Source organism: Labeo rohita, chromosome 15 (genome assembly GCF_022985175.1).
Source record: "Labeo rohita strain BAU-BD-2019 chromosome 15, IGBB_LRoh.1.0, whole genome shotgun sequence".
Lineage (NCBI taxonomy): Eukaryota > Metazoa > Chordata > Actinopteri > Cypriniformes > Cyprinidae > Labeo > Labeo rohita.
Genome location: NC_066883.1, coordinates 9,373,115 through 9,388,058, shown reverse-complemented (window position 1 = coordinate 9,388,058; position 14,944 = coordinate 9,373,115). Strand labels below are relative to the sequence as shown.

General features: G+C 36.0%; 2 protein-coding genes across 2 annotated transcripts; both read right to left on the bottom strand.

The window, feature by feature from the left end:
* Positions 1-6,592: 6,592 nt before the first annotated feature.
* LOC127177544 (olfactory receptor 52K1-like) lies at positions 6,593-7,531 on the bottom strand (the record flags this gene model as incomplete). Its single annotated transcript, XM_051129871.1, has 1 exon — positions 6,593-7,531. A coding segment is annotated over exon 1 (933 nt), but the record flags the coding sequence as incomplete, so codon positions are not given.
* Positions 7,532-11,061: 3,530 nt separating this feature from the next.
* Positions 11,062-12,024, bottom strand: LOC127177540 (olfactory receptor 52K1-like). Its single transcript, XM_051129866.1, has one exon. It carries the CDS (start codon positions 12,004-12,006, stop codon positions 11,062-11,064), a length of 945 nt encoding a protein of 314 aa, XP_050985823.1. The 5' UTR covers positions 12,007-12,024.
* Between the last annotated feature and the right edge of the window lie 2,920 nt (positions 12,025-14,944).

Below are 14,944 nucleotides of genomic sequence, written 5' to 3'. Positions count from 1 at the left end.
GGTGATATGATATATGATTAAATACATCAGTGCTTACTTTACTTAGGAATATTCATCCACAGATTTGCGCTACTCAACCACCTGCATCGTCTTTACACACAGACTAAACTTACTAGAGAAGCGCGACATAATATACCTCTGTAAATAAATGTAGTTTAAATTCCTGTCTTCATGTCGCACACTTTCATGCTCATTGAATGGAAACTATATGCTATCTTCAAACTGGAATCAGGGCGGAATATTTCAAGTTCGCAGGACACTTACTTTTTATTAATAGAACAGACATCTGAGATACACACAAAATGTGCAGGGCGGTGGTTCACTTACATGATCAACTGGCTGAGATAAAGCTATGGTGTGTTATTTTATCTGGCAGATATATCAGTGCCACCTAGTTATTAAAAACTACAAAAGAGAAATTAATTCGGTCCTGTGTGTGGTACAGTAGAAGGCGGCCGTATGATTTCTGTGAGTGTGTATGTGTCATGTTCTGGCCGACTCAGTGCTCGAATAAACGCAGTGGATTCCAATATTAGTACAATTATTCTAAGCAAGTGCAAGCAGCTCTTAAAAACATTAATGCAAATACAGTCGTTTTTTCCTCTAGTGATTTGTGTAGCTTGTCCTAAAACATGGCGGCGACTACCCAGAATGCAATGCGCAGTGACGTAGATTCCCAAGCTCTATACACACTGAGTCACGAAATGATGATGCACTATATTCACAGCATATTTCAAACGTAGCATACAAAATTATATTGGCTACAACTAGACGGCAAAAGCTAAGACTCTTCTCCGCTCTTCAGGCGTGTTTGAGTAAACAAAACACTGTACTCATTTAAACATTGATTATTTATTTACCCTTGCACAGCTGTGCTCCAGGCTGTGCAGCGCTTCATTCTGAATAGAGGCGGGGTGAAGTCAGGAGGTTTTGCTTACAGTTTGTGGATCCAATAACGTTACTAGGTTCAGTCACAAGCTCTTTTAAATGCTTTTCATTGATTATACATGTATGAAACCCTCAAACAGACATAATGAAGACCAGTAGCACTGATTTAAATAATAACGAAACACCTGACTGTGCTAGGGTATGGCGACTGCCATACTCTGCCATACGGAAACGCCACCCCTGATTTAAATATATGAACTCTCCCGCTCGGACAACATGACTCTTCTCCGAGTAGCTGCAGGCACTGCGTCGTCTTCTTGTTTGACAGGTGTCAGAATTAAGGCGCAATCACTGATCTATAATGGATAACTGGATAGCTCATGACGTTATAGAAGTGAAGCCACCACGCCGCCATATTGCTATTCATAGCATATTGCTAAACATTCTATTGAATGAATAGGAAATTATACGATTTTAATGAGAAAACATCACCTAACAAGTCAGCGTTCTCATATCTGATGTCTCACTGTACATTCTCACAACGCAAACGTCCTACGCATGTAAACGGTTATTTGTTTAATGTCCGGAATTCCCTCTGCTTATTAAAAAGTTTCGTTCATACACATTACAGGAGAAAACATCAGATTAACATGATAAACATCGGACGTTCACCGTGTTTACAAATGACAAAATGCTCGTTCTGAAATCTGAATAAACATTTATGCTGTGTATACATATAATTTGCCTTACACTAAATCACTGTTTATGCTGTTTTGTTATAGTGTTTTTATTCGTACGAGCTAAATGCATGTTTCAACAATTACTTTGTTAACATCATTTTGAAGCAGGTAATGATTTAAACATTTGTTAATTCAGCATACATACTATTCATGTTGAGATAAATGTTAATAAACGTTAATAATACAAAAATGTCAAATATAGCATTCTGAATATAGAAATATCAAATGATTTAAATAAAATAAAAGATAAAATGAAAATTAAACTTTAAAAATGAAACTAACTGTCAGCAGATGGCGGTAAGTCACTGATTTTATCACTGAATCACTTATTCAGGAATGAAGCAAGCGATCGACTCTCTTTATGAATGTGTAATTAAATCAATGACTCAGATTCGTTTAAAACGCACCTTCATTCATAAACAAAACACAGTTGTGTTTGAATAGAGATACGGCTCAGCTTTGTTTCAGACTATTTTCATTGACGAAATTGGGCAAAATCAGGTTAGTTCGTGTTTAATATGTCCTACATAATTCCTTACATAAAGAAATATATTTTGTGTTGGATCAAGTACCTGTGTAGGCAAGTGCGCAGCTGACACACCCACCTGAACGATTTCAAAACATCGCTTATCCTGCCCGAAAAGACGATAAACATCGCAGATAACATTTTAAGTAAAAATTAATTTACATACACATATTATAAAAACTAGTCCTGTGTGACTGATACGCTTAAAATCGGGTGATTTTAGGTCAGAGGTTTAGCTGTGAGTCAATGGTGCTCTCTGCCGGTAGGGAATAGTAAGATGGCGGATCGAACACTTCCGGTGGCTTCACTGCCTAACGGCAGTTTAGAACGCAATGCGCGATCCAGTCATTATATATAGATCAGTGGGCGCAATACTGCCACCTGGGATGTCAGCCAGGTACTGGGTATATTGCGACACCCCTAATCTGGGGACCTCATGTGATTTAGAAATTACCCTCCTACATCTGAATTTTGTGTGGTGCATTTGCACGGGATAAACAAAGCATGTGATTTTACTCAAATTTACAGACTTATCTCCTGGATATGATGTCAAGGCTTTGCGTAACATTATACATCATAAACAGAAGAATGCTCCTTACAGCATGCTGCTAAACATGTCATCAATCTCAGTCTAATCATTCTTGTTTTTAGCTCTTCTGATAGTTTTCAGAATTTTTTAATGCACAAATGCAAATTAGTAGTATGTTGTATAGCGATATGACACAGCACCCAAAATACCTTTAAAACACTTCGCAGCCTCCATTCTTCATGAAAGATGGATAAAAAGGTGCACAGGAAACAAAAACCTTGTAAAATGACAATCCTGCCAAATGCTGGCTAAATGGCAGAGATGCCGATTCGTAATTTTTAGGGGTTAAGATGACAGACAACCTCAGCAATTATTATACATCACTAGAGGTCACCAGGTAATACCAATCCCGTGCAAATAGGGCTTTAGTTTCCCAGCATGAGTTGTCGGAGTGACTGGCTCATTTGGTAAATCTGTTTTATAAAACAGGCCTTGGGTCAAATGCATTTTTGACTGCATGTGGAAGTGGTCAAAAGTGGACAAGCTCAAAACCTTTCAGACCCTGTTTGCACTTGTATTTAGAGTTTTCCATTTGTGATTGGACTGACAAAAATGCATCTTGATACTTGCTGTTAACCAGGGGACCGTTCTTCATACGTCGCTAACACAGTTAGCTGGTTTTGACTGTTGACGATTTGGCATGATCTTGGATTGTTTGGTTCTTCGATGCTCATCCCGGACTTGCTGTCATAGCAACAGGTCCTTAAAGGAGAACTCCACTTTCAGAACAGCAATTTACAAATAATTTACTCACCCCCTTGTCATCCAAGATGTTCATGTCTTTCTATCTTCAGTCGTGAAGAAATTATGGTTTTTGAGTAAAGCATTTCAGGATTTTTCTCCATATGATGGACTTCATTGGTGCCCCGATTTTGAACTTCCAAAATGTTTAAATGCAGCTTCAAAGGGCTCTAAACGATCCCAGCTTAGGAAGAAGGGTCTTATTTAGCGAAATGATCTGTCATTTAAAAAAAGAACAAAAAAAAAAAAAAGTATACTTTTTAAGCACAAAAGCTCATGTAGCACAGGCTCTGGCTTTCCTCAAAAACCATAATTTCTTCACAACTGAAGACAGAAAAACATGAACATCTTGGATGACAAGGGAATGAGTAAAATATTTGTGCATTGTTGTTCTGGAAGTTCTCCTTTAGGCTTAAACCTGCTCAGGAGCAGGGTTATTTCATGTAAATAGGATTAGATTGCATCTAAGCAGACTGCATTGAAGCAGAACTGATACTTAAAATCTGTCCCAACCACTACTACTTTATTACAAGAGTACTACTGATCCAGGGACAATCAATTAAAATAAGAATTTTTAAAGTAAAAAAAAAAAAAAAAGAAAATAATATAATAATGTTGTGTAGTCTATAATACACACAGCCAGGTTTACTCATTAAAAAGTTTTATTCGTTATAAAATAATTACTTTATAAATGTATTAGAATCACACATGCTATACAGATGATGTAGAGTTGTGCATTAATTTGAGTGATTACAGCTATTATGGCAGTGGCTTTATGGAGCACATGAGATGCAGATAACGTGAGATCTTGGCCCTTAAGAAACTTTAATTAATGATGTCACGTAACAAATTTGTTTCAAAGATAAAATTAAATGATTTGCTAATTATTACACTGAAATAAAAATGTAAAGCCTGTACAAATACTAGACATGGTGAATATAAAAAATTGGGAATCATCAAAAAAAAAAAACAAAAAAAAAAAACAGTAAAAACAGTTTCATTAATCTGTTATAACATTTATGTTGTTTTGTTCGTTTGCCTGTTTCCTTATAAAAGTCCAGAAATTTGTCAAGTTTTTTGTCAAGTGTCTTTTTTAATCATATGATGTCATTACGTTGCTGTCTTGTCACCAGCTGCACTGCTGATCATGGTTTAGAGTATCGATACATAGCCCCTTTTAAACCAACAGATAACTCAATCCAGCCATCATCAACAACAGGTGTGTTCGAAGAACCGAATTAGCCAGGTAATGATTAGCACGATTATATCATCTTAAGCCAGATTTTGCCTCGATTTTCCCCTCCCAAGAATCGGAGCAAAAATCTTGTTGAGCACCTCGATCGGTCCTGATGTTCGGCATGGATTATCTGGTAATGTGCACCTCCCAATCTGCTCTCACACAAATCGGGGCCGCCCCAATCATATCAAACATGTATCACGGCTAAGATTACGTCAGTACTTTCACAACAGCCAATGTGCGACTGCAAAACAGCTGCTGTACGGTCCATTGGATAGTGGAGATGAAGGAAACTGCTTCGAATGTTTTTATAGTAACACTGTATAATATGCCGAAAACATACCACAACTGCATGGAGCAAGGAAAGATCACGTGAGGCGCTCCCTTCATCATGATAATCTTAATAATATCTTGTAGTGTGTGATGGGCCCAAGGCCTAAGATTTTCCTCAGTCTGTTTTTCATCATGAGTTAAGTGTATTTCACTGTGCTGACAGGAGGTAAATATGTGTGTGTAGGTTGGGGTGAAGGAATAGAACATTACAGCAAAATACTTTGTTTAAGAATCTTTGCACTTGAGTACAAGTGTATTTTCTGTTGTTTGTTTATTTATTTGTCAACCACTGAAGATTAAATACAATCCCTAAACTGCAGCATAGGTGAGCACCATGGGGGAAGGGACAGCAACAGGTAATGTAAAAGTTTTTTTGGGAACGTGAAATTGTGTCTATAACTAGTGGACCAAGAGACCAAGGATGAAAATTGCCTTGTGGGGAGAGCTTTTCTCACAAACTCTCATGAATCATGTCGTAGCTTGCCTCTGTATCCATAATGACTTTTCCAAACCAACCAACAATGTACACTTGTCAGTACTCAGGTGATGGAGACCTCTGGTGGTGAGCAGGAGGAAACACAGAGGTTAAATTTGTGACAATTATTTTATTTTATTTTAGAGCCCCGCCACTTTTTGGAAAATGTTGTCTGACCTTATTTTACCTCACAATTACAGACAAACACAATACTTACTTTTCTAGTAAGGCAATAATTCTTGTCTTGTCTTTTATTATTATTACTATTATTTATTTATTTTATTTTTTTATTGAATACAGAGAGTAATCATTCACATTTTAGGGTGAACATTTGAATTTAGGACTAACAACTTTAGATTTAAATCTAAACTAACAACATATGAGTACCATCAGTAACACTTATTCTGTGTGTGCAGCTCTGCAACAGTTGAGCTGAAGAATAAAATGGCGTCTGAAAGTTAAACATGGCAGTCATTTTTTTTGTATTTGTTATGTATGATTTTGACCATTTTTTCAAATTTAAGTTTCATTTCTAGTGATAAGTATTGTAGTGATTTTTTTTTTTTTTTTAGTTATCATCAAAGCACCCGATTAAGTCATTAACTTGATAGCAGAGGCTCCAAGGCCTAAAATTTGTATTTCAGACAAAGGAGAGATGAAACTGTGCAGTGTTGTGAGGGCTTCAGGAAAAGGATTGAATACCACTGCATAATAAGACTGTGTGACCTTAGAAGCCTGACCTTAGAAGCCTGTCTATTTCATGAGGTACCTTGGTACACAAACGCTGCCTGTAAATTCGACTGTGAAACGACTCCGAACGACTGTGAAAACCGATACAAGTAAATTAAATACAAACTAAGAGTTCTCAGAATACAGCCGAACAGAATACACATAATATATAGTTATTGAAGGCCAGCCAAAAGCAATTCACACAATACAATTTTTCCACTTTTAGCTATTCAATCTAAAATAGATTGTGCTTTACATATATTAATATCACATTTAAGGTATTTTCTAACATCAGTTAATTTATAATAAACGTTCACTTATTTTAAAAAGGCAAAATTTGTCCATTTTTTATAAATATATGAAAAGTTTGTCTTATTTCTTTTGTTCTCCATCCATAGATTATTGGGTTAAAACAACTTGGAAACAGAACATATATTATGCTCATAAATATACGGTTGCTAGATGAAACATTACTCCTTATTCTGTAGGACATAAATGCAATCAAGGCAGAAGTCAAACTAAGTGTCATAACAATGAGGTGAGTAATGCAGGTATTTATGGCCTTTAAATGAGCCTTACCAGATCTAAACACAGAGGAAAAAATCACAACATAAGAAATAGTAACGAGAATAAAATCAGTAGTTGGGATAATGAAAGCAGTCAGAAGTCCAACAATGTTATTAATTGATGTATCACCACATGCTAACTGAACCAATGCCATGTGCTCACATAAGCAGTGATCAATAATATTGCTACAAAATGAAAGCTTTCCTGCTAAAGAGACCATGGTGACCATCAGAAATCCATTTCTGAATAATGGCAGAAAAACAAATTTGGAAAAGTTAGCAATTTCCATGTATTTATGATAATGAAGAGGTTTGCATATCGCAAAGTAGCGATCCAGTGCCATCCACAAAAGTAAAGTAGATTGAAGTGCTCCAACAAAATGAATGCCAAACATTTGTATCAAACATGCAGTCAGAGATATCCCACTCCAATTAAATAAAAAGCTTAGAAGCATGCTAGGTGCAAAAAATACTGGCAAGATCAAGTCTAAAACTGCCATAACACCTATTAGTACATACATAGGAGAATGCAGAGACTTTTGAGATTTGATTAGATATATGAGAATAGAATTTGCTGTTAATGCCAGTAAAAACATCAGAAAGAAAGGGATAAATAAAAGAGGCCTCCATTCTCCCAGGCTGTAGAAACCATTCAGTCTGAAGTCTGTGAATGAAATATTTTTTACAGCAAGATCATTCATGCTGAATAAACCCCTTTTTACACACACCGTGTTGTGTTTCAAGTTATGTTGCTTAAACTGAGAAATTATAGTTGATCATGTTTTCCTTTTAACAACATAAGGATACCCTGAAATCAAATACATATTTACACCATAGTGACAAATATACAGTAACCATGTGGTGTGATGCAAAATAATTGTTTCTGTAGAAATCGAAGGATAAAACAAATGAACTATTAGTCAGATAAGATGTGTTGACTTATGTTTGAAGCTTTCATTACACTCTTACATATATCATGAGCTCTAATTATACTGTCTTGTGTTCCCATGTGTCTGTGAGCTATTCCCATAGAGCAATAGAACTCATTTCCTTTTTGTGGTGTTTGGCTTTGTTTTAGTGGTCATTAGTTTTACTGTTTTCTTTGATTTTTATGACCACCAATCAAGTCACTGCAATGAATTATAAAACATGGAGATGTTTTGCTGTATTATAATTATTTTCATTTATTTGACATTATGACAATATGTATCTATCAACTACCTCCAATAATACATCTCCCTAGCTTGTCTTATGGTAGGCAGAGTATTTGCAGGCCTAATCATGAGTAGGCCTTAGAAACTCTGTGGAGAACAGCAGAAAGATGGGCAATCGGTTTCCATGTGGGGGGATAGCTGTAAATCATTCCTTATTACTGGACTGTTTACTTGGCTAGATTAATCTCAAGGGCTCTATTGGGCTCTATGTTTCAAATAGCACTCAAGGGACACAGGCCTAAGGTCTGAGTTGACCAAGAGAGACATGTGACATCACCAAGGGCCCAATTATCTTACACAAGTTAATTAGTCTGTTTCTTTGGATGGTGTTACCTTAAACGTTTTTGTCTTTGTTTACTAGGGATGTCACTATACTCAATATAATATTGAACCGTTCAATACGTGCTTATGAGTTGCAGTTTTTCAGTTTTGCATTTAAATAATTTTCTTGTTTTATTTCTCTTGAAATTTGCTGTGTGTGTGTGTGTGTGTGTGTGTGTGTGTGTGTGTGTGCCTGTGATTTCATGTGCTGAGATGAGGAAACGCCTCCCCGTTTATATTTAAAAAAGCAACACTTGCAGAGCATCTTCCCTTCTAATGAAATGCAGTGATAAGCCTTTCTAAACTTGTTGTCCAACAAAAGAGAACATTATAGCTTATTTTTACTTCACAGCATCAGTTGAGTGTTTGAAATAACTTCCTTTTGTGGCTTTTTATCATAGAATGAGGCAGACAATATATTCTATACTGCATGTCAATTAGCAATGGCTTACAAATATACGGAATCATTATGAAAATACCCAAGATGGCTTGAAGAACACAGATAAACCATATATTATTGCAGACGAGTGTTTATTGTCCTTACATTTCATCATTCATAACGTTTAACGTTATATCTTGATTTTATTCAGTTACAGCAATAGCAATGCCTTTATCCATATTAGAGATTTTCCTAGAGATTTCATCAGTGTTTCATTAATCTCTTTGATGCATATTTTGAATTTCTCTGCACAAGGGCGCCCTCTGGCATCCAGTATGAATGAAACCCATCCTATTTTGTGTAAAAATCTGAAAAATAATACTTCTCTCAAAAGAAATATTTAGCAGACATAATAATCCTTTTTTCCAGTGTACAGCTTTTTCCAGTGTACAGAGACAATTAGATGCAAAAAAATAAATAAATAATAAAAACACACTGATGTGGCAAGCTATCAGAACCAAACGGAACCAAAAACCGTGGTTAAAAAACGAGGTACGTATTGAACTGTGGACTAACTGTGTTGTTGCATCCCTATTGTTTATTGCCATAATGTTCATGGAGGAATTAATTAGCAACAATGGTCAGGTTCTGGAAAATCTAAGGGCACAGCAGGACCTTGTTAATGACATTGTGACTAACCTTGCATCATGACCCAGTTTATGGATATTTGTCTAATTTACCGAAAATGTGTTAGTACCACACTGATTGTATTAAATATTAAAAAGGTTGCAAGAGTTCTGATACTATGCCTATAATTGCTGATCATTCTTAATTCAGTGTGAGGTTTTGTCCTCTCTTCAGCCAGTGATATATACCTCTGGCATAGTCAGAAATTCAATTTCTTTTCTTTTTTTACATTTTTTTTTTACTTTTATTAAAGGGGGAATATTTGCCCTGTCAAACTGACTTAAATGTCATATTTTTTCATGCTATAAATATGTTTTTTGTTTTTTTTTCACAGCAATGTTTTGTGTGTTTTTTGGAACGTACTTACCATTTTCAACCTGGTATGTCCCACTCTGTCATTAAAAAAGTCTTTCTTTCTTTTTCTCCACCAAAGGCCTATGAAATTTAATAGAATAATTTGTACAAGGGATGCACTCTCATTCAACTTTACGTACTGCTAGTGGTAGTTGGACAAGTTTCTAGAATGAATGGAAGATTGTCTGGAGTTTTTCACACAAATCTCTCAAACAGGCCTCTTCCTCGTACAGCCAGATATAGCCTTATTGATAAGTGAAGGAAGTAAGGGAATGTAAGAGAGAGAGAGAGAAAAACACACATCTGGAGCACCTAGAGCCTCCAAAGTTTAGGGCCTTTTTACAATGGCTGCCAGAATCCTAAATTTCAAGATCCTGTGATCCTTTGACCCCTGGTTTATAGATGTCACCTAGGTAGTTTGTGGATGAGTTTCTCTAATTGGGACAGTTAGATTACTATTTAAATAGGTAACAGGGACATGGAACATGGGCATATTATTATTGAAATAATTATTTATGTAAGTCACCACAAAAACCTGTTTGTGTCCGTGTAAAGACAATAATTGTACACTACACGTTTTAATATACATATTGTCTTTAATGTGCATTTATTCATTTAAAATATATATATTATAGGTAGCTTTCCTCCCTGAACAACATCTATCACATTAAGGTCACAATTTATATCCCTGTTGAAAAAAAAAAAAACAGCATAAACTGGTTACACTGTAAAAAACAATTTGTTGAGTCAACTTAAAATAATTTGTAACCTGGCTGCCTTTTTTTTAATTTTAAGTTCAGTCAACTCAAAAAAAGTTTATTCAAATTGAAATGTTAAATTATACTAAGCAACAACTTAGATATTTGAGTTAAATCAACTTAAAATTTTAAGGCAGCTGGGTTACGTACCCATCTGTTAAATTTAGCAAACACAAGTATCTAAGCTGTTACTTAGTACAACTTAACATTTCAAGCTGACTAAACTTATTTTAAAATTTTAAGGCAGCGGGGTAACAAATTATTTTAAGCTGACTCAACAAATTGTGTTTTTTATTTTTTACAGTGTAGGTACATTTTGAAGCATGGCAGCTGGTTTGAACTGGTTTAAGTTGGTCCTAAGCAACTAGCTCCTGGTCAGGACCAGCTCATGGCCAGCACATGAGCAGCTTAAACCAGCTCATGACCAGCTAAGGACTGGCTTAACCAGCAGCCATGCATCAAAACATACCTAACCAGCACATGCTAGATTTTTCAACAGGGGTGTGTCGTTACTTTATACTGATTTATTTATGAAAGACCTTTTGGTTTATACATTTTAGAAACACATGTCTTATTTCTTTTGTTCTCCATCCATAGATTATTGGGTTAAAACAACTTGGAAAACATAAGTACATGACACTTATAACTACACGGTTGTTGGAAGAAATGTTGTTTCTTATTCTGTATGATAGAAATGCAATCAAGGCAGAAATCAAAGCAACTGACAGGACAATTAAGTGGGTGATGCAGGTGTTTAAAGCTTTCATGTGAGCTTTGCCAGATTTGAAAACAGAGGTAAAAATCACAACATAGGAAACAGTAATAAGAATAAAATCTGCAGTTGGCACAAGGAAAACAGCCAAAAGTCCTACAATGTTATTAATAGATATATCTCCACAGGCTAACTGAACCAGTGCCATGTGCTCACAAAAACAGTGATCAATGACATTTGTTGCACAAAATGACAGTCTTCCAGCCAGAGAGACAATGGCAACAATCAGGAGTCCATTTCTGATTAGTGGTGCATAAACAAACTTTAGAAAGTTACAGATCTCCTTGTATTTATGATAGTACAGAGGTTTGCATATTGCAAAATAACGATCCAGTGCCATCCAAAAAAGCAAAGTAGTTTGAAATGTTCCAACAAAATGGAGGCAAAACATTTGTATCAAACAACCAGTTAGAGAAATCCCACTCCAGTTAAACAAAAAGCTAAGAAGCATGTTAGGTACAAAAAATATAGGCAAGAGCAAGTCTACAACACCCATTAAACCTATTAGTATATACATAGGAGAATGCAGAGACCTTTGACTTATGATTAAATATATAAGAATGGAATTTGCTGTAATAGCTAATAAAAACATTAGAAAGAAAGGAATAAATAAAAAAGGTCTCCATTCTCCTAGGCTATAAAAACCATTGAATTTGAAGTCTGTGAAAGAATTATTTTGTGCAGAAAAATTCTTCATGCTGAAAACTCCTTTCACACACACAGTCTTCTGTTCAAAGAAATGTCATCATAGAAAATGAGAAAAGAAATAATAGTTAAGTCTCTTTCAACAACACAAAGGTACACCTGTCTATCAGCTATGACACTGTGAATAAATATAAATATAAATATAAATAATAAAACTGCTCAGTATTTAAGGTCCTTTCCATGTAATATTTTTCTTCATCTGAAAATGTATTTAAAAAACAAAAAACAAAAACAAACCAAACCAAAACACATCAAAAACATGTCTCACTTAGTATACATATAGTTAAAACAGTACTATAGAATTACTTTACCTTATTTCTTAAGTTCCTTTGCCTAATTATACTGTTATGCAAATCTGAACAACAAAATAAATCTACCTCTGACAATGGATTGACTCTTTGTATGACAAGCATAAAATGCATACATAATTGGATAACAGATATAATGTTATATTAAATCTACCCACATCACTCATTAGTCTGTGCTCTCCCCATTACATTGCTGAATAGGAACCTTTAAAGGTCTCATATTATTAGAGTGTAATGAAGTTTGACACATATCATGGTATCTAAATACACTGTTGTGTTCCCATGAGTCTGTGCGCTACTCAAATTAACCCTTAAATGCATACCTCAGGTCTTTAGCGACCCGGGACGTCATTTACTAACCTCTCCCTCCTTGATTTTTTTAAGTTTGACATCAGCTTTCTTAGTATTCCTCAATCTTTGTAAACACTGGGTTGGTACTTCTGCAGCGATGTAGGACAATTTTGAAGTTAGGGAAGAAAATGAAATGGGAGTTTTTCGACATACCCTAACTGTGTTGACCTTATTGAATCGGAAAAAAAACTGAGTTTTTTAGACAAGACTTAGACAAGACGAGCGTTTGAGGTTGAAAAGTATATAAATTGTCAATTTGTTTCGAAAATGACTGATTGTTTTGCTAGATAAGACCCTTCCTCCTCGGCTGGAATCATTTAGAGCCATTTGAAGCTGCATTTAAACTACATTTTGGAAGTTCAAACTTGGGGGCACAATTGAAGTCCACTATATTGAGAAAAATTTGGGAATGTTTTCCTCAAGAAACGTAATTTCTTATCGACTGAAGAAAGAAAGACATGAACATCTTGGATGACAAAGGGGGTGAGTGAATTATCTGTAAATTTTTGCTCTGGAAGTGGACTTCTCCTTTAAGGGTTAAACAACAGATTTAATCTCCTTTTTGCTGTATCATAGGACTTTTTCCTGTAACAGTTTCTGTGGCAGTGGTGACAAGTGGTGGTTTTACAAGCTTAGGATTTTAATGACCAGCAATTAAAGTCATCACAATTTTTTTTTTTTTTTTACTTTATTTCACTGCTTTTATTTTAACCCAATATCTGTTACTGAGGCTGGTGCCTCAAGGTTACCTAGCAGTCAGCTGGCCCAAACTCTAGACACGATTTATCGACCATTGACAAAACTTTGGTAACACTTCATTTTGATAGTCCACTTTAGACATTCTACTAACAGTAAGTAACTTTGCTCATCTTTGCTTATCTCAACAAATATGTCTGTGATTGATTACAGTGATCAGTGCTTCATGCTCTTCACCAAGGGAAGCATTTGAAAAGTCATGTCTATCAGTGGATCCCCTAATATATCTGCTCATAGACGGATCTGCTGATAGATGCAGCTTTCAAATGCTCCCATGTGCTTCTGTGTGAGTGCTCGGTGAAGAGTGTGAAGCACTGATCATTGTAGCCAATTACAGTCATATCGGTTGAGCGTGTGAATACTATGGCCAATCACAATGTTTAAGAAACCACTCAACTCCTGCTGCCTATTTATGCTTGTGCCTTGGATGCAATTGGGATGCAGTTATCACGTCAATGTGCACTGGCTCGTCAAGTTTACACTCTAAGTAGATTGATCTCTCTAGCAATTCCCAATTTGTCTGTATCGACATGACATTGAAAGTGACAGACTGAAAAGGAACAACCGCTTTTTAGAAACATGCTTCAAACAAATAGCTTCATAAAGACAAGCCAGTTGTGTTTGTATTACATCACTAGCTGTCATCAGCCAGTCCCTGCTGAAAAATCCAGCATTGCTGGTCACCAGCATAAGGTATGTTTTGCATGCTGGTTCCTGGTTTTCTGATCCCTAGCATGGAATGCTAGTTGCTGGTTTGCTGGGTCCCTTCATGGGATGCTGGTAAGCACACATTTTTATTGCTAGCACTGTCACAAAACAATGTATATAGTGGAGTGCATAGGTCTTCAACCATGCTCCTGGGGACCCACTGTCCTGCAAAGTTTCATTCTAACCTGCTTCAGGACACACAAAAATCAGCAGAAAAGTGGGTACCCAGGAAAATGACTTAAGAACTATGGTGTAGCCTTAACAGAGATTTTCTTACTAGAGGGTCTGTATTACTTACTATTGGAGAAAGCATAATGGCTAACTTGGATCATGTGTCCCTTTATAACCAATCACATTACTGCCTTGACATCATTGAATTTCAGTTGTGCTCACACAGAAGCACACGAGAGTTGTGCGACACTCAATCAGTGTTTACAGATTTCATACGAATGAATGAAAAGTGCCGTAAGCTGAATCCCACCTGTCGCAAAAAGTCAGTGACTTCTTTTATAAAACTGCATATTTTTCATGGTAAACTTTAAAAATATTTAAATCCAAAAGTATTGTTTAGTGTAAAACATGCTGAAGATTAGCAGATAGGCTGTCGATTCATTAAATGATAAGCTGTTTCTTTTAAAAAGCTGTTCAGCGTAGTGAAGCCTCTCTTCCATTGACATCCATTCAAAGAAAACGGCCTCTGGTCTCCTTTCCCACATACTGCCGGACCAGAAGTGTTAGCTTTAGCCGTTACGTTTTTTTTTTGGCTAATGGCTGCAGGCTTGCCATCTAGTGGCTTTGGCCCTAGTA